The sequence below is a fragment of the Spea bombifrons genome, chromosome 1 (assembly GCF_027358695.1).
Source record: "Spea bombifrons isolate aSpeBom1 chromosome 1, aSpeBom1.2.pri, whole genome shotgun sequence".
In the NCBI taxonomy this organism is placed as follows: Eukaryota; Metazoa; Chordata; class Amphibia; order Anura; family Pelobatidae; genus Spea; species Spea bombifrons.
The window spans coordinates 5,086,826-5,108,096 of NC_071087.1; the positions used below are offsets into that span (position 1 = coordinate 5,086,826).

Here is a 21,271-nt window from a genome sequence, read left to right on the forward strand (position 1 = left end):
ATACAAAAGGAACGTATACGTAATTTCTTTCCTCCTCACTAAAGTGGTCTACCACATTTTTATACATTTGGCTCCAAAACTCCGCCAGATTTCTATAAATAGTTACTCAAGGCCCGTGCGAATAAATCACTCGGAGGCCTTGGCCGACAAAGGAAGCGCTTAAGAAAAGTAAACGAGAGGAACCGACTTTCTTCTCAACGTCTGTCTCTCTGTGTTGAGGTTTACAATAGCGTAAGAGTATCCCACATCAGGTTTTTTATGGACTGAAAATATTGGCCGTTATGGTAGTTCAAATCAGAAATGAGTCACACAATAGTGAAAGTATATCATTTTACCACAAATGGCTAATATGCAGCTGTCTGGAGTCATTATATTATGAAAAAACTATAACTGTCTAAAAAAAAAAATTTAAAAAAATTTTGAAACATTTTTACGGATAAAAAAATGGTAGGAGCCCCATATATGCGTATCCCCCCCCTTTAACCCCTTAATGACAAAGCCCGTACATGTACGGGCTCAAAATGCATTGTTTTCAATGGGTTTAGGGACCGTCCATTGTCCTTAAGGGGTTAAATGCATATAGGAAACCCAAGATACTGTATCTCACGTAGTTACAAAGTTTATCCCAGATCACTGTCGATAAATTATTTTAATTGCAGCCATATAGTAAAGTTTGAAAGCGTATTTTTCTTCCCCAAAATGCATAACATTACATTTTTCCACGTTGAACAGCATCTGTTATTGAACTGCTGAAAGTCCAATTACTTCTTTGGAAACCGAAGAAAGTATTTAGAGTTTACTAATTAATGATTAATGATCAGACTTACCAGTCCGTCAGCCTAATTTTCATCCTTTCGCACATAGATGGGAACTGACGGAGGGAACAGAAGAAAGAAATACCTGGATTAACGGGGGGATTTATACAAAATCTGCCTTGTTATGAATGAGTGTGCCAGGGGTGCTCACCCTGATGGGCAACGTGATGCTCTGGTTCCATTGAGGGTTGGCGTTCTTCTCTATGATTTTAGTGCAAAGCTGCAAGGAGATAAGAACACGGCATTATGGGTCGTGTAACGCGGTCTACTGCAACAAGTTCTAATGGAAGAAACCACTGTGTTTTGGTATCAGATAACATTGTTTTTCAAAAATATTATGCTGTTTTCTGCTGTATCTAAGATATCTATGCTAATGAAGTCCATTCCTCCATTGACTTCCATTAGTCAGAGTATCTAACCGGGTGATTAAGACTGAGCCATTCTATTATTTACCTCTGGTAATATGATAAGAAATCAGGGTGTTTTTCTAGTAGACTAAAGGTAAGCGAGTGAGAACCCGTACAAATAGCTAATATGTAGCTGTCTGAAAACAGTACATAATGGGGCAAAAGACAGATTTAAAAAAAAAAAAAAAAAAGAAAGAAAACAACACAATCTTTATTTATTTATAATATTTTTTTTAACAGTGTAGTTTTAATCTGATACTCGTAATAAAATATTGTGGGAGATCCTCTTTATGGGGAACATAGTAAATACTGAGGTTCATGCCTAGAAATCAAGGAATTCAGGAGATTATTAGCATCTGAACAAAATGATCATTACACGCGGAGCAACAGCACCAACTAGTGGCGGGATTGGTTTTTGCAGGTCTGACAGATTTTCCATGTAAATAACTCCTCGCCAGAGCATCGGCCCAAACTATTTCGTTCTTGAGTAACACGCGCCGTGCTATATGAGGTCCGGGGTTATTTACTCACCGTTTTCCCAGCAAAACTGATCTCGACAAAAGGATCCACCAAGTTCTTCTTGTTGCTGTCGGCGCCAAAGATCTGCTTGATGGTGTCCATCACGGCATCGTCCACTGGGGGGAAAAAAGTTAATGGGATCCACAAGACAGCCATAGAACGCTCAGTCCTAGTACTGTACAAACTTTTGTCTTTTTTACACCAAAACAAGACACTTTTTGTGACTTTGTGCCCTACAACGGGGTATTTGGGGAACCGAGTGGGGCATTTAGAAGAAGAATAATGGGTGTTATTTAGCCCGTTTAATAGACATTATTTTTATATACATTATTGTGGCTTTTAGGGATGTAGAAGCCTGTCACACCCTCATACCCAGCAAACATTCTGACCTCCTAGAAAAGAGGGACAACAGGGGAGGAAAAAGGACATCAGGGAAGGAAAGAGGGGCATGGGAGGAGGAAGGAAGGGCACTGGGATTTGGGCCGTAAAGAGGGACTAGCCATACTAAACAGAGACACTCGGGAGGTATGCATTAGCTTCATAGGCGTACTCTGTGGCAGATCCTCGGCTCTGTAGATGCGCAGGGTGAGCAGAGCACCTCGGAGGGACACCCCCGCAGGCCGCAGCAAATTCCCTTCGATATCCTCCTTGTCTTCGATGAGCTCCTTCTTATCCATCTGCAGAAAAAGATAAGAACGTGACTCAGTGACCCACATTAAATGGTCAGAGTCCCGCCGGTGCTAAGGGGCCCGACGGGCAAACACTGAACACATGGGGCGTTCATCAAAAAGTAGGGAACGAAAGAAGTGCAGAGAATTCCCGTCTAACCATAAACGCGCCACATAGTAATTTATTCACTTAGTAATAATAACGGAATAATAATAATAATAATATTAACAATAATAACAATAATAACTGCATAATAACTGAATAATAACAATAATAACTGCATAATACTAACTGCATAATAATAATAATAATAACTGCATAATAACTGAATAATAACAATAATAATAATAATAACTGCATAATACTAACTGCATAATAATAATAATAATAACTGCATAATAACTGAATAATAACAATAATAATAATAATAACTGCATAATACTAACTGCATAATAATAATAATAATAACTGCATAATAACTGAATAATAACAATAATAATAATAATAATAACTGCATAATAATAATGATAATAACAATAATAATAATAACTGCATAATAATAGCTGAATAATAATAATGATAATAACTGCATAATAATACAAATAATAACAATAATAATAATAACTGCATAATAATAATGATAATAACAATAACAATATTTCTGCTCAATGATGGTAGTTGTTATAATTGAAATAAATACTCACAGGGCATTCATCTCCAGGTCCGAGGACAATTATGCTGACCTTGAGGTATCCTTTACCCCCAGCAGAGAAATCCTCGGGGTCCGAGAGAAGCAGCCATTTTTTTAAATAGGCATGTTCTGAAAAAAAACAAAAAAACATATAAAACATTTGAATTACTTTTATTATACAGATATACGGACGCATTATTTCAATCACGCGTATGAAGAAGCTCGGACAGCAGGGGTAATCGGAGCAGATTCTGCCTCTGCATTCAGCTGTTCTTTTTCCCCCGTATGCAAATTACCCCTATTACCCTGCAGACGGGAGTTCTAGATCAGCAATTGACGCGTAGATGTGATTTCCGGATATTTACTTACTTGATTCAGCGTAAATCATCCCAACGTCCATCTACATGATAAAATAATAAAAGATAAATGTATTATATTAAATCGTGGGCATTATGAATCCGGTTCTAGATTAGTGCTCCTCAGTCTAGAACCCCATTGTTAGTAAAATAGTTTGTCAACCAATTACCCCAGTACTGACCCAATACCCAATACATACACCTCATAAAAGTTATTTTCTAGCGAATATCATTAACTTTTAAAATTAAGAAGGTTTTGGAGTCCTTCTAGCCCTAGGGGCAGCGGGATGAGAACCTAGGATCTAGATCATACTTGTGGCAGATAAGGGATTCTAGAAGAAATACTCAGTGCTTGATACCTAGAACAGGGTTCATCAATAGAACATTAGGTAGCACCATGGGAGATGTAGGCTGTCCAAAGCATAAACCCTGATAGGTTCGCTAAATAGAGCTGTCCATCTGTGGCCCTTCAACCCGCCCCAAGAAGGCTTGAAATGGGGTATATAGTTGGGATGCCCCTATTACACACTGAAGCAGATAATTACCCGGAATTCACCAACAATGCAGTCGGTCCGAAGAGACCGGGAATCAAAGACCTACGGGGGGAAAATACAATAAAACATCCAGAATAAAAAAATTAAACAAACGTCTCGGGATTAGAAACCGATTTTGCAGGCAGATCGGCCCTATCCGGCCCCCATCTAGTCGCCTGTTAAACAGTGGTTGGTCTCGTCTTAGATTCAGGAGCCATATCCCTTTCCCATGCATGTTTAATACCCTCACTGTATTACCCTCTACCACTTCTGCTGAGAAGCTCTTCTACTCATCTACCACCCTCTATGTAAAGTAAAAATTAGCTAACGAGTAAGCAGAAAAGTATAATTCAAACAAAATAACCCAAACATGAAACCCCCTTTTTATAGGACATGTAATGATACAGCCCATTGTTATAGGAACTCACGGTCAGGAAGACGGGCTCATCGAAGAGATCAGATGGAGATTCGAAGAAATTGAAGAAAAATGTCTGGGGGGAAAAGATGTAGGAGACTAATGAGGAGACTGCTGTGGTCTGCTACACTGCGTATCTCTCTGGTCAGGGCAACCAAGAGTTAATACAAAGCAGACTGCCATCCAGCCTGGAGTTAACTTTCTGCCCTGCTTAACAATGCGGATCCATCACAAGCTGTCATTCCCTCTACCACCACTGGGAGGTAGCACAGAACTAGTAAATGGGGTATAGAAATATAGCAATTGGCCCAACTATCCTTTTCTTATAACATTTTACCTTTATTTAAATCCTAATTCTCTATGCACATCGTTAATTCCTCTGCTGTGCTTGCCTCCACTGGGAGTCTATTCCGGGTGTCTACTACCCTTTCTCACGTTATCCCTCTATTTAGTTTTCCACCCTCTAAGTTTAAATCCTGTCCTCGATGTATCCCTTAACAATTAGGCATAGCTTTAATACAATTAAAATAATTAATTTGTCAAAACCAAACAGTCCAAAAAATAATATTATTATAATTTAAAATATTATATAAAATACGTAATATATTAAAATATTATTATAATATTTAATATTAAATATTACGGTATATACAAATATATTATATCATACAATATACCTATAAAATATTATATAAAATACGTAATATATTAAAATATTATAATATATAATATTAAATATTATAAACAAATATATTATATGATACAGTATACCTATAAAATATTATATAAAATACGTAATATATTAAAATATTATAATATATAATATTAAATATTATATACAAATATATGATATGATACAATATACCTATAAAATATTATATAAAATACAAAATATATGAAAATATTATTAAAATATATAAAAAATATTATACTATATAAAATTAAATTATATTAATACAATATACCTAAAATATAATATATTAAAAATATTTAATAAAACTGAATAAAAAGCACTGTTGAATTTAAATATGTTTTGACAAACACCAATATTACACTTATGTCTTGTAATAAAAAGTTTTGAAACCCACCTCATCAAAAAATGGGTTATTCCCTTTTCGTATCCGAGTTCTCTTGGTCTGTCCAGCGACCGTCACCTTGACAACCGGTTTGATATTTACACCCGGAATCTGCCGTCCTTCAATCACTCGGACACGGATCTACGTGGTTAGGTCCGAAAAAATGCCAAAGATTCAATGAATTTCCCCTTCTTTATGCATGGTTTTTTTTATATTTACATATTATTTAATCACAGTAAGATAAAAAATATGCAAAAAATCTTAAAAATATTTATCTGGGAAGAATATTGAGGCAAAAAAGAAATTCTCTGGTTCTATTATTAACTATTATTATGTATTGTTGGCCCATTCCCTCGCGTGGATATACCTGAGAACTCTCCGGGTCGCGTCAGCAGTGTCTGGGCACCCCCACTACCTGTCAAACTCCCTGTATGCCCCCCATACAATTTATGGTGTTTGGGGCTTCCCACACGCATGTACATAGATAGCCCTCTCCATGTGCCCATCATAAGACCCATCCCAGGTATGGCAATGTAGTGGACCTTCAGCAGAGCTCTCCCCCAAGTACATCGCGTGGAACCACCAGATAAAAGAGACAGATCCACGACCCCTGGTCTTCTGACCCCTGTTCCTCCTTACATAAGTAACGTCTTATGAACATATTATCGCAATAAAATGTTGCGTCATTAGAGTATTAGAAACTAACAACATTCTAGTGCTTTCGTCTAACTTCGTTACTCTTCTTACTCACTTGAAAGTCCTGAGGTTTGTTTGACAAGAGTTTCTTTGAGGCGGTCTTCTTTCTCTTCGGCTCTTGGACAGGGAAATGTGGTGGTTTTTTGGGAAGAGATGGTGGCTCCACTCCACCAGGGTAAAGAGAAATTCTGTCCCCCTCATCTCCAGTCATAATCTGGTCTTCTGTGTCCTCTTCACCTAGCGTATCTGCGGAACAGTCAAATATTTTTCTCTGTCTAATCATTCAATAACCACCGAAGAATAATAGAGTTGGCGTGATTTACATTGTTCAAATCTATTGACGCATTTTTTTCCCCACCTTCATAAAGAACAGACAGCTAAACAGATATTGTCCATCACCTACCCGTGACCGAGTCCAGCTCATTCAGAGAAGGCGTGGGTTCTTTTGGGGTTACAGGAGGAGCTACTTGAACAGATCCAGGTGGAGGAAAGTATGTTACCTGCAAGGTTAAAATGGCCTGGAAGAGATCCAATAACAAGAAGTGAGAAGGCACATCATTTAAAATTTTATTATCTCATTCCAATGATGGCTAGTTTATATAAATAGATCATGAAAACCTACGGAGAACTTCCAACCAGGGTCAGGAGAGATAACTGGTGCATCCCGTGTTATTTCTAATGCCAGTTCTGCATGAATCGACTTCTTGATAAGCATTCCATCCAACATCATAAATGGAATCCAGCATGCGCCCCCTTCCCGCAGCAGTACTGTCCTCCTTTACCCTGCTTGCCTCTGCATTTTCTTCTAACACAAGTAAAGGTTGACTTGTAGTGAGAGAATAATCTTCCTGAGCAACTAGGAGGTGACTTCCCCGGGCACCACCATGATGGACTTTGATGTGAGCCACAAGCCACCGCCACCAAGGCCACCAGAGGAGACTCTTCAATTACATTCAGTTGAAACCTAAATATCAGTACGTTCCATTTTATGATCCTTCGGCGGGGTTACTCTTTTTTGGGATGGGACCATGTGTTGGGCAAAAGTGGCCACTTTGTCCACACTTGGGTAAATCTATGACTCTCCTGTGTTTTGGGGGCAACGTACTATTGTGCGATTTTCACAAGTTTGGCTTCCAAGATGGATCCAGAGTCCAACACTGTTGAGTAATTATTTTTTTCTGGGAATTTACAATCGGAGGGAGCCATTCTATACCGGATGGCCTTGAGCTATAATAAAAGAGGTGAACCACACAGGTAAGGCTCGTTTAGATTCCCTAATTCTTATAAACAGCAGACAATATACTAGTCCTTGGCGTGATTTCTAGCACTGACTCCAAGGACAATTGTGATTTCAGGGAATTATAAAAGCCACCAGGAAGCTTTCTTTGGCAGACAATGTCAATTATCCACGTGGAGAAACACCGCGCACATGTCAACCCAAGGTCCACCGGAAACGTCTGGCTGAGACGTTCCAAGCTGCTAAGCTATGCTAAAAATATTTTTTCGTAAGTTATTCTTGCGGCGTTTTTCCTGTACGGGTCTCACGGTTTCTCCGGTCTGCTATCTAAACACGGCAGGTTTCCGAATAACACTTGTGTCTGTAAATGTTGGTTTTAAGAAGAAGAGGCTAAAGTCTGCTAAGTGCAGGAAAACCAAGCATTATTATTATCTACACATACCCAATACCATTATATACTCTGTACATTGTGTGCATAGCCACCAATGGGGACAATCCTGAGATTTACCCCTCGTTAAAACATGTGGGTATCTCCCTAGGGCCAGCAGAATAGTCGAGTCTCTCCACCCCGGGTTTCCGCATCACTTAGACACCGAAGGCGATAAACATACAGTGGAAAATCCAACAAGTTATTTTTACATACGCCCCAGGGCAAAGTTTAAACTTTAGGAGCCCGGCGACGGATGTTTATTAAGCAGTAAATAAAACATATATATATATATATATATATATATCAGGAATATCAAGAATGTCCTAGGAAGTTCTCCATCAGTGGAAAGGGTCAAGGGTGGACACAACGATTAAGATTTTGAGATACAACAAAGCACCAGACAGGATTCTTTGAAAACCAGTCTTGTAGATCTACGCAAACAACACCAAAAACCAAATTAATTAGAAGTATGTGGCAAAGTTTTTGATGCCATGGCAACCTGACTCTAAATGCTATCATTTTTGATAAGGTTCTACAAGGTTGCCCCACAAGCTCTGCTTCCACAACCCAATGTGAGGTCAATGAGATGGAGGCCATTACTCTAAGCTCGATTCCAATCTTGATTCATGGCCTGTTCCAAATCTCATAACCCTACCCCACCTGCCCTAGAGTGAAACCTTGTCGGAGATCTGCCCTCAATAAGACAATTCATGCACCGTAGGCAGTGGCGGAACTACCGGGGTCGCGACTGCGACCGGGCCCTGGAGTTCTGCCAGTCAGGGGGGCCCAAGGGGTGCCGAGCGGTTGCTGAAAACGACCACTCGGCACCCCTTGGGCCCCCCTGTCTGGCAGAACTCCAGGGCCTTTCTGTCTCCTCTGCTCGCTGCCGCTCGCCGCCGTCTGCCTCAGCGCTGCCCCGACTACAGTGGTTGGGAGCGTGAGGCGTCTGTCTCGGGTGCCGGCGCTTAACGCTGTTAAATGACATCATATGCCGGCGCTCAGCAGTGAAGCTGTGCTCACCGTGGCAGAACAGCCAGACAGAGGCCTCGCGCCCCCACCACAGGACTGCACGGTAAGTGATCTACAAAGGGGGGGTAGGGAGAGGCTAGATAGTGAGAAGGGGGATAGGGAGGGAGAGGCTAGATAGTGAGAAGGGGGGGTAGGGAGAGGGGGTAGATAGCCTGAGAAGGGGGTAGATGGGTCGCACCGGGGCCCTGAGGCTTCTAGTTGCACCCCCAACCCTAGGGCTGAAAAGGGGGGCAATCTGGGTCATTGATCCCTAACGCATCCCTCTACGGCTAAAAATAGGTTAAAAAGGGGTTTTCTTGAATTTTCTAATATACAGGAGACTTCATGATTCTTTGTTTCCAGAAAGCGATTGTTGTCATGTCACTAAATGCGTCTCTAGGAAGAGGGCAAAGATCTGTCAGGAAACTGGGTGGGAGGTGTGATATTTTAGGATGTTCCTCATTGTGATGTCAAACCATCAGGAGCCTAACGAGGAAATATTATTCATTTATATATATCTGTACTTAAGGCTGATATTAATAGCTCTAAAGAGATTTATGGGGCTGTTGAGGACACCGAGTCACTCGCTGTCACGTTAAGTCCAATTATCAAGCAGGTAAAAAGTTTGTAGATATGAAACCCAACCCAAAACTTAGTAAATGAAACAAAACCAACAAAAATAATATTTCTCTGTGACTTTTCTGTGATAAAATGCAGAGATCAGGATAGAAAAGGAATTTCCTTTAACCCCTTGATTTAGAATTTTGTAAAATTCCACACAAATTGTATCGACGGCCACAAAAACAAAAATGCAACAATACTACCGAAAAGTAGATATTTTGTTCATGCAACACAAAAATGCTCTAAATTGTGATAATGTAAATATTGGAGCTTAGGCCGCCCAGTATAAATATTTAGTAAGTTAATTTTAAGATGTTTGGGGTGTTGGGTGGATCTCGAATCTACTTAGCGGAGTAAAAGTGAATTGCTTATTCATAAATATTATTTTAATTAATTTATGGTAATTTTTTATAATTATAATTTATTGATTTATATACTCAAAACGCTTCCCCGAGCTGGGTCTCCATTCACAAAGATGAGGACAGCGGTCAGGAGACCAACGCAAAGGAGACTCATCACGTCTGGGCTGAAGAGCTTCCTCGCCTGCCCCCCCACCAGCGTCTCTACTCGGGGGGGCAATAAATGCTGAACCCAAATTGTGGATGCAGCCTCTATGGATTAGGAACAAATCTGGAATTTGCCCCATTGGGCCCCCGTCTAGTCGCCCGTTTCTCCTGCTGTAAAGACTCAAACCTTAATCAGTCGTTGGTCTGGTCTTGGTTTCCTTTACACATAACGTTGTGCTGCTTTAGAAAGAGTTGTCTGCACTTAAAGGGTTAAGCATTTTCTTTAAAAATAAATAACGGCATTGATATAAAGTGACCCCGTAGCTGCATTACTTACCCCTGTGTTCTGCTTCTTGTTATCCTGGAGTGGGGCGTTATATGTGGCCATCATGTGGGGAGAAGTAAGTAACTCGCGCAGCGACAACCTGACCTGGCCCAGGAGCCTGAGGGGGAGAAAAAATAAAATATAAAAAATATATAAATATAATCTATATAACAGTCATAAATATGTTTATGTATATAAGGAAAGAAACTGAGCTCCTTCCACCACAACCCTCGCCTGGTTCTTCGGTAAAGGAACCAGGTTGTCTGACCTTTCAGCGTGTAGATTTGCACAATTATTACATTTAAACCCATAACTGTAATAGCGCTCCAGCCATCATAGTGTTAACGCATATCATGGCTACGTGGTCCCTTTAAATATTGCCTACTGCACCCTAGTGGTTATATCCGGAACTGCGATTGGATCCCTGTCTGCGCTGTTGGGGCAGCTCAGGGTGCAAGTGACCCCCACTCCGCATCTTCCATTATTAAAGGTGCAGTTCCGCCTACTCAGCTGGTTTTAAAAAACTTTTGCAGCCAAGTGCAACGTTACAAACATCGTTCCTGGTCCTGGTCTGTAATCATTTAACATTTTGGCTTGTTTATATATATATATATATATATATATATATATATATATATATATATATATATACGGTATATTTTTTATTGTCATGTGATACAAAAGCAGACACAGATAGGTGGTAACCATAGAAACTAAAAAAAAAATTCTTAAAAGAGTTTGTGTAGTTTTATGTCCAGAAGAATGAATAAAATGACAGATCTGCTAAAGTTTATTCAAGAAACAGAATTTGCCGGCAGATCGGCCCCATCTGGCCCCCGTCTAGTCGCCCGTTTCTCCTGCTGTAACGACTCGAACCTTAATCAGTCGTTGGTCTCGTCTTAGATTCAGGAGCCGTATGTCTGTCCCATGCATGTTTAATACCCTCGCTGTATTACCCTCTACCACTTCTGCTGGGTTGCTGTTCCACTTATCCACCACCCTTTATGTAACATCTGACCCTCTAGTTTTAATTTTGTCTGCAAAAGCTCAGCCTGGTCTGCGATTGGCCCACGGCGCGTCTCATAACGGGGTTAGATGTGGATTCTTATTGTCGCAGAAGGCGCTGTCCTCGCCTTGCAAGGAAACAAACACAGGATATGAATGGAGGAAACCCGCCGAGCGCTGATGAATGATGACGGAAAGACTCAAATTAAGACTTCTTGGAATTATTGTTTTTGGATTTATTTTTTTTTGCCGCTATATTGAGGGACGACCGTCAAAAACATGTTTTGGAACCCAGACGTGGCTACTTAAAAAAGAACAATTCTAAAGGTTTTCCCCGTTTCTGTGTGTTTTACAGAAAAACAATAAGTATAAATATAATTAATAATTTTATGTTATTACTACAATATATATCGCCACCATATTCCATAGCGCTATATAGAGCAGGTCTGGCATTATCTCGCAGCCCCCCCCCCCGGCCAGATAATGGCAGCCCTCCTATGCATAGCGCTATGGAATATGGTGGCGATATATAAATCAAATCATGATAATAATAAGCCAACCCGATGGCCAATCAACACAGCAGATTGCAAGTTATTTGGGATACAATATGATTCTATCAAAAGGGGGCTTCATAGAATAAGGATCCCATGGTGTGATCATGTAAAGGATCCAGACATGGTGTAAATGCTGCATTGAATGCTTGTTAGTAAAGTTTGTGTTGAACTACAAGTACACAAAAAGGCTTCTGGCAGTGGCCCTGGATGTCCAAATGAGAGCAGCCCCGGGGGCAATTGCCTCCCTGTCCACCTGGCGCTATGCAACGGGTAAACAGGACATAACAAGTAGTGCGGAACTATCTGGATTTAAAGGGATCCGCCAACCATCCGATACACTTTAATGCATTTGGCAGCCAAGAGGTCCCTTTAAATGTCCGCGCTGTTCCTTTTGAATGGGGGGATTCTGCCCGTCTCCTCCGCCCCCCCCCGGGGTAAACGCCGTGCAGGAGGTGCGCTCGGCTGTACACATCACCCTGCATGCGATATACTCACTTCCAGGTAACTCCAACGCAGGTTCGAGGAGGGCTGGGGTCTGCGCGGACCCCCTGTGCCACTGACCACTGAGATTTATTGCTGTCATGTACGTGGGGGGGCTCCTGATCCCCTCCCCCCACCAAGTCTATAGGTTTCACAGAGGCTTCTGTTGTATTTCCAAGGATCGTACTCCCACCATCGCTGGTATTCAGGCATCCCCTGATCCCCGGCCAAGAAATCCCGGAGAATAATCATTCCGGTAACGTCACAGAGCGTACCCGAGATCCGCACACGGCGGGGGTCTCAGGCGTCCCCAAGGGCAGGCACCGGTCAACACATAGTTAAATGTCACCTTTACATTAACCAGCACTGGCTAGGCAAGAGGCGGAGGGTGGTCTTACGAGACCCCCCAATGCGCATGGCAGTCCAAAGCGAGTTAGATGGGAGAGCTTCAGTGCTTCAAGTAGCCAATCAGTGCTGTAAATCATTCTAATGCAGCGGTTGAGGGAAGCTGCAGGGCTGAAGCTGCAGCTTCTCCCTAAAGTAAGTAGGTTTTTTTGCGGGCGCGTCCTCTGTTGCGCAATCTAGCGTGTCGATCGATCAGGAGCACGCGTGTGTTTGAGGAACTACACCGTGACTCACCGGTTAAAAAAAATAGAACCAACCCCATTTATTTTGGGCGTAATACCGCAATTTCCAGAGGTTTTACTTTATTTCTGGGCTTGGCGCGTATGCATTTAACCACTCGATGACCAGCGACCCAGGGCATGATAAGTGATGACATCATAACACTCTGCACCTGACTCTACATCATCATCAAACACCCTTCTGAGGAGAATCTCTGAGGAGAATTCAATGAACGTTTTCTTCTCGTGACGTTTGGGGTTAATAATAAGCGACATGGCGCCTAGGACCACGGGCTCCAGGGACGTCCTGGCCTCATGGGCTTCTGGGACCTCAGAAGATTTTTCCACCCCAGCCCACCATGCGCGATGGGGTCTGTCCTCTCCACATTCCTGCCCCATAATATGGCATCCGACAACACACTATGGATACAGCTGCCCTCGTGCCCGGTATGGGGGGGGTTATTACTGGGTCGGGGCAGAAACTGGATCAAGCACTGAATGGCAGGAGTCGTAATACCACCATTACCTGTTCCTCCCCATCGTCTCGTGGTCTTTAACGGTGGCGTAGAGCTCTGAATTGTGATCCAAGGGAACCCCTTTAAGCTCCCAGTCGAAGCCCTTCAAGAAAAGGAGAGGAGCGTTAGAAACCCCGGTACCTGAACCCAAAATCAAGGGTTTTCACACAATGGCATTGGGAAATGGTGCACAATGTTATTCCTCCCCATATAATAGTCAATGTCGGAGAATGAAATTGGGATTGCGGTCCCGGATCCCGCTGACCCGCAGAGCTCTACCGCATGACAGAGTTTTCCTCTGTCATGTCATGCTCAGCAGGATAGAGTGGCAAAATCGGGACTGCCCTGCGCAAAGCGGGACAGTTAGGAGGCATATATATAATTGTAACCGTGACGGTAAGTCTGAGGCAGGACTGATCTTCTTACCTCATTCCAAATGGGATTTGCATTATTCTTGATCACTTTGGTTTTCTTCTTAACTCCTAGAAAAGGGGTGAAAAAACACCGGATTAACCCACAAAACGCGAACCCAACGCGAACCCAAGCTCTCGCTCCGCGCTTGGAGTTGAATTTTAATCTTTTTAATGAATTTTTTGGGGCATATAAAACGTACTTTTTTGCAGGTCATTGTCACACCGGATCGCACGCGCAGCAGGGTTCAGGTCTCCAATCAGGTCTCTGAACTCCGTAACCGGCCCAGTTACTCTATAGAGGCCGAGCGCCTCGTTAATGGTGTCCAGAGAAGGCTTTGCATTGCTTGAGAGTCTTAGTGTGTAAAGGGGTAGTGCCGTCAGTCAGCTCATTGGTAGGCGATATAGCCGCCATAATTAGACAGGACTCGCCAGACTTGGGGGACTTTGCCATGGTGGACGGTGAGGCGATATATATATAACCATACAGTGTGACGGGAGCCCCGTATTTATAGGGGCTTTTAAATAGTATTTGCTGGGTGCACTGATTTCCTGGCTGTTGACCCGCCATGACTCCCTGCGGTCCCCGAGGATGTGGTGGTCTCCTTACTGGAATAGACTGGAATATGTACAGAATGCTGAAAAGTAGGTGTTATCTTGCATTAGGAACTGAGGTACATCCTCCAACTATCATGATTTAAGCAGCACAGTCATGATTTTCCAGCTGTGTCCTGCCAGTCAGCCCCAGCGTCCTGCTTTGGTGGGCAGTGGGGATCACGGGCCGGTTACGGAGACGAGACGTCCCCCCCCTGACATCCTCAATGGTTTTAATCCTTGCAAAGTAATGATGCGAAGAGTTGGGTTATGATGTCATATCCTGATATTCTCCCTCAACACATGGCAACGCGTCCTGTCTCTAAGCCCACCCGCCTCTAACTGTACCCCCAAACAAAGGGCACCTGAAATGTTGGGGGGGGGCGGTATGCAAAGGCAATATAAGGATCAAGAATTAAAAAAGGTAAAGCAGCATCATTTCTGCGTAAATTCTGTGAGGTTTCGGGTATTCTGTGTTAAAGGATGGTTTTTCGGGATATTACCATAGGTGATTTTTGCCCCGATCTCAGGAAGAAGGGGCAGATCTCAGGGTCACACAGTCTGGAGCCGACTACCTCCTCCCCCCGGCTGTGATCATAAATGACTCCCAGTTGGTGCTTTTGCTCCCAGTATGTTATTGTTGATCTCCCTGCTTGAATTCTAGTGACTCCATTAAGTAAAAATAAGTCATGGTTTCCATGACGACCGGTATTAGAGCCATTTGGCTGACACATTTTGTTGATTTATTACATAGAATCTTCATGATGGATTATTAAAGGGTTAATATTCCACGCGTCTCAGGGGCCGCTCATTCAGAAAGATATTAGTCCAGGGCCCCCAAAGATCAGTAGGGCCCTATTCAGCCATCCCTTATCATCCTTTATCAAGAAATACCAAACCTGCTGGCAGATCGGCCCCATTCGGCCCCCGTCTAGTCGCCCGTTTCTCCTGCTGTAAAGACTCAAACCTTAATCAGTCGTTGGTCTCGTCTTAGATTCAGGAGCCGTATGTCTATCCCATGCATGTTGAAATCTCCTCACTGTTTTACCCTCTACCACCTCTGCTGGGAGGCTGCTCCACTAATCCACACCACCCTGTCAGCAAAGCAAAACTTCCTTTCCTTTATATGTTTAAGTGCAACCCCCCCCCACCCCGGGTCAGACATATCGAGCTCCCTTAGTCTTTCCTGATAGTTGTTATCCTGTAACCCGTTCCCAATTTCAGTCGCTTCCTCGGAATGCTCTAGAATGTTTTTATCCTTCTAGAGATGGGGTCTCCAGAGCGGCCCCCGGCGCTCGGGGTCTGACCCGGGATCTGTAAAGCGGCAGAACCTCGCCCCGCGCTGCTGCTCGTTGGGAGTTACCGGTAATTGAGGATTTTTATTATTATTATTATTATTATTATTAGCGGGGCGGCCGGGGCCGACACTTTCCCAGACTCGGGGGGATTTGAAAACTTTCAAGGAGAGTTTCCTGGATGGCGGCCGGAGGAGGAAGAGGAGGAAGAGGAAGGGGACATTTCTGCTGCTAGTAATAACAATAGCGGCCGACGATCTCACGCCACCGCGGGGGTCCGGTGTTAAAGAGCGATGTATGGATTTGCGAAGGCGCGACACAGTGGTGACAGAACGTTTGTGTCACCACTCTACCACTTCTGCTGGGAGGCTGTTCCATTTCTCTACCACCCTCTCAGTAACGTAAAGAATCCTCACTCACCGATTACCTTTCTCCACCCAGGAGATCATGACAGGCTGTTCTGGAAGTCAGATGTGACAGCCTTCATATCACTCAATCAAAGGGCAGGAGGGGAGGTTTTTTCTCGTGTTGGAACAGGAGGCAATAATCAGAGACTGTGATGGAATGTAAGGAACTTTTACTTTACTAAAATTGTGGTAGATAAGTGGAACAGCCTCCCAGCAGAGGTGGTAGAGGATAATACAGTGAGGGGATTAAACATGCATGGGATAGACATACGGCTCCTGAATCTAAGACGAGACCAACGACTGATTAAGGTTTCAGTCTTTACAGCAGGTGCAAGAAATATAGAGGAATAGAGTATCGGGGTTGGAAAGAATCCACAAGACTGCCGATTTTCCTTTATACATATACCGGGGCAAACTGGTGGCAATTACATCACTGATTCAGACACTCTCTACAGCGGAAGAAACCTCAGCGGTCTGTTAGAAGATGATCCATGAAAAGGAGGACCCCCAATCTAATTAAAGCGAAAAAGCCTATTTATGGGGCAAAAACTCATCCAACTTCTCACACTTTGGTAAATGCCCCGGCTTGTGTCACACCAGGCGGCTTTTATTCACACGGCGTATTAAGGGTTAATTTGGGTGAAAACTCCTGTATTATACAGAAGGGTCTATGCATTAAAGGCACAGAAAGGGTTAAACAGCATCAAAAGTCACAATGTGGAAAATGAACTGGAGTTACCGGAAAACTGACAGTTTCACCCCAATTATTTCAATCAGTGTTTAAGCAGAATGTGATTGGCTGGATCTGCCCCCGGAGGGGTATCGGGGACGGGCAACTTACCCCTGAAGGTCAGGCTGGTCACTGGGTTCCGGTGCTTGTCCCCTTTCTCTCCGGTGAATAGATTGCTAGCACTTTGCACCACGCAGCGCAGCATCCTCAGCTACAGAGCGATTCACACAGCCACTAACACCCCTGCGGGGCAGCAGATCTGTGTAATACCCCTGCGGGGCTGCTGATCTCTGTGTAATACTCCTGCTGGGCTGCCGATCTCTGCTAACACCCCTGCAGGGCTGCCGATCTCTGTGTAATACCGCTGCAGGGCTGCCGATCCGTGTAATACCCCTGCAGGGCTGCGGATCTCTGTGTAATACCCCTGCTGGGCTGCCGATCTCTGTGTAATACCCCTGCCGGGCTGCCGATCCGTGTAATACTCCTGCAGAGCTGCTCTGCTGCCCTCTCGCCCTCCGAGGCAGCTCAGCGGAATGAGCTAAAAACATTGCAGTCTGGAGATCCCGGGCACAGAGGCAAGGAAGTCTGACACATAATTACCCCGTGACCCACCCCCCACACATGTGCACACCCAGTGCCAGGAGTTGTACATACATGCCTCTGCCTGCCTGCCAAAATTGGTGGCCCTTGGGGTTATAATAAAAGTGGTAGGAATGTAACCTTTACAGTGCCAGAGCCATGCTAAGCACTTCAGCGTGACAGTCATAGCTACCAAGATAACAGATTGCCCCAGGGAGGGACTGGGTGAATAATGTGCTCCCCGGAGGATGGGGTGGCTTTCCTGTTTGCGCCACAATGTATCTCACTGAATGAGTAGCAGATCCCGCGCCAGACCTTCCAGAGAGTGTGTCTCAGTAACAACTTGGGGAGCGGAGCTGAAGACGGACCGGGACTGATGGTGGGGAGAGAGGAGCCGGAGACAGACCGGGACTGATGATGGGGAGAGGAGCTGAAGACAGACCGGGACTGATGGTGGGGAGAGAGGACCTGAAGACAGTCCGGGACTGATGGTGGGGAGAGGAGCTGAAGACAGCCCAGGACTGATGATGGGGAGAGGAGCTGAAGACAGACCGGGACTGATGGTGGGGAGAGGAGCTGAAGACAGCCCAGGACTGATGATGGGGAGAGGAGCTGAAGACGGACCGGGACTGATGGTGGGGAGAGAGGAGCCGGAGACAGACCGAGACTGATGGTGGGGAGAGGAGCTGAAGACAGCCCGGGGCTGATGGTGGGGAGAAGACAGACCGGGACTGATGGTGGGGAGGGGAGCTGAAGACAGCCCGGGGCTGATGGTGGGGAGAGGAGCTGAAGACAGCCCGGGACTGATGGTGGGGAGAGGAGCTGAAGACAGACCGGGACTGATGGTGGGGAGAAGACAAACCGGGACTGATGGTGGGGAGAGGAGCTGTAGACAGACCGGGACTGATGGTGGGGAGAGGAGCTGAAGACAGACCGGGACTGATGGTGGGGAGAGAGGACCTGAAGACAGACCGGGACTGATGGTGGGGAGAGGAGCTGAAGACGGACCAGGACTGATGGAGGAAATGATGCCTCCTGTTGGTGTGTCTAATTCCTCACCTTTTAGTTATAGGTTAATAAATAATTAGAAACCCCAAAAAGAGTCATTTCTATTAATAGCTGAAAAAGGGAAAATGGAATCTTTGGTTGGAGACGGTGTTATGAACGGTCACTGAGTGTTGCGTAGTTAAATCACAGAGAAATCATGAAGGTCGCCTACCTACCCCAGGACTGGCCATCTGGCGCCGGGCAAATACCCAAACTAGAGGTTCAGTAATACAGAAGTCCAGAAACATTTGGCTAACCACAGCGAGAGCAGCGATGCTCCACGGGCACAACCCGGCTCTGGCCGATACATATTAATAAAAAACAACAAGAAAATCCATTAAAAAAAGATAACTTTAAACACATAGAAAAGGCGTCAGGCATCATTATTCTAACTCACCACATTATATAGATCAGGGCCACGGAAATTGCAACTGGGAGACAGGACAGGGGGGGTAGTGCCTGAAAATCATGACTGTTCCATCATAACTGTGACTGTTGGGAGGTATGAAAAAGTGGCTCCCTCGTTGGACTCTGCCTCGATAATCAATGTGGCCACCATTTCCATCTCGCAGCGTGTATACATTTATCTGCCTGTATGCTATAGAAACCGGCATTTCTTCTGCAGAGGAATAATATTTTAGATCAGATTACAGCCGTGTATAGCGAGTGCGGGATAACAGGGCAGATATTACCCTAATATATTAACCCACCGATTGCCAGATTAGAATCTGCCCCTTTACCCAGAGAATCTGACCCTTTAAACGAGTTAATTATTTAATCTATCTGGTAATAATAGAAACTGTATAATGGGTGAGTTGTCTGTAAATCATTCATGGGAAGCTGGAATCCCACAGACGGGGGACGGATTGTATTCTGCGTAAAGTCACGCGTGGGCCGATAGAACTGAGTGAAATATCACGCCGGAGCCATTTACCCTGTAATCCTCTATTCCAAATCTGTATATGTTCCCAGCGTGATATAACATAATATAGTGTTATATAATAATCTGTATATGGTCCCTACATGATATAACATAATATGCTGTAACATAATAATCTGTATATGTTCCTTGTTTGATATAACATAATATACTGTGATATAATAATCTGTATATGTTCCCACCGTGATATAACATAATATACTGTAACATAATAATCTGTATATGTTCCCTGAGTGATATAACATAATATACTGTAATATAATAATCTGTATATTTTCTCTGTGTTATAAAACATAATATACTGTAACATAATAATCTGTATATGTTCCCTGAGTGATATAACATAATATACTGTAACATAATAATCTGTATATGTTCCCTGAGTGATATAACATAATATACTGTAATATAAAAATCTGTATATGTTTCCAGCATCATATAACAATATACTGTAATATAATAATCTATTTATGTTCCCTGAGTGATATAACATAAAATAGTGTAATATAATAATCTGCATATATTCCCTGTGTTATATAACATGATATACTGTAATATAATAATCGATATATGTCCCCCGCGTGATATAACATAATATACTGTAACATACTATCGGTATATAATCGGTATATGTTCCTTGCCTGATATAATATATTGTAATATAATAATCTGTATATGTTCCCTGTGTGATATAACATAACATACTGTGACATGATATTCTGTATATGTTCCCTCCATGATATAACATAATATACTGTAATATAATAAACTGTATATGTTCCCTGCGTGATGTAACATGATATACTGTAATATAATAATCTGTATATGTTCCCTGTGTGATATAACATAATATACTGTGACATAATATTCTGTATATATTCCCTGTGTGATATGACATAATATACTGTAACATAATAATCTGTATATGTTCCCTGCGTGATATAACATAATATATTGTAATATAATAAACTGTATATGTTCCCTGCGTGATGTAACATAATATACTGTGACATAATATTCTGTATATATTCCCTGCGTGATATGACATAATATACTGTAACATTAATAATCGGTATATGTCCCCCGCGTGATATAACATAATATACTGTAACATAATAATCGGTATATTTTCCTTGCCTGATATAACATAATATACTGTAATATAATAATCTGTATATGTTCCCTGTGTGATGTAACATGATATACTGTAATATAATAATCTGTATATGTTCCCTGCGTGATGTAACATGATATACTGTAATATAATAATCTGTATATGTTCCCTGCGTGATATAACATAATATACTGTAATATAATAATCTGTATATGTTCCCTGTGTGATATGACAATATACTGTAACATAATAATCTGTATATGTTCCCTGCGTGATGTAACATGATATACTGTAATATAATAATCTGTATATGTTCCCTGCGTGATATAACATAATATACTGTAAAATAATATTCTGTATATGTTCCCTGTCTGATATAACATAATATACTGTAACATAATAATCTGTATATGTTCCTTGCCTGATATAACATAATATACTGTAACATAATAATCTGTATATGTTCCCTGCGTGATATGACAATATACTGTAACATATTATTCCGTATATGTTCCCTGCGTGATATAACATAATATACTGTATTTTTCTTGGAAATCTAATGGTGTGACCGGTACCCAGAGCGATACCCCAAATACCTCTGGGACCCACCTCCTCTTACTATTTGGCAACTTTGCGTGCCAGGGTATGATGTCATATCCCTGATCTCTGCCTCA

At 42.7% G+C, this 21,271-nt stretch overlaps 1 protein-coding gene across 2 annotated transcripts in view; it reads right to left on the minus strand.

Moving 5' to 3' along the window:
• Positions 1-21,271, minus strand: part of DYSF (dysferlin) — a 103,390-nt gene that overhangs the window by 77,165 nt on the left and 4,954 nt on the right. For both annotated transcript variants that reach the window (XM_053458096.1, XM_053458095.1), the window contains exons 2-15: positions 13,908-13,963; positions 13,493-13,584; positions 10,317-10,422; positions 6,581-6,695; positions 6,233-6,423; positions 5,494-5,622; positions 4,419-4,481; positions 4,003-4,053; positions 3,471-3,501; positions 3,115-3,230; positions 2,292-2,418; positions 1,754-1,857; positions 967-1,035; positions 828-871 (exon numbers count right to left, since the gene is read on the minus strand). In XM_053458096.1, the coding sequence (XP_053314071.1) occupies positions 828-871; positions 967-1,035; positions 1,754-1,857; positions 2,292-2,418; positions 3,115-3,230; positions 3,471-3,501; positions 4,003-4,053; positions 4,419-4,481; positions 5,494-5,622; positions 6,233-6,423; positions 6,581-6,695; positions 10,317-10,422; positions 13,493-13,584; positions 13,908-13,963 (1,294 nt within the window). The remainder of the gene's footprint in view (positions 1-827; positions 872-966; positions 1,036-1,753; positions 1,858-2,291; positions 2,419-3,114; positions 3,231-3,470; positions 3,502-4,002; positions 4,054-4,418; positions 4,482-5,493; positions 5,623-6,232; positions 6,424-6,580; positions 6,696-10,316; positions 10,423-13,492; positions 13,585-13,907; positions 13,964-21,271) is intronic.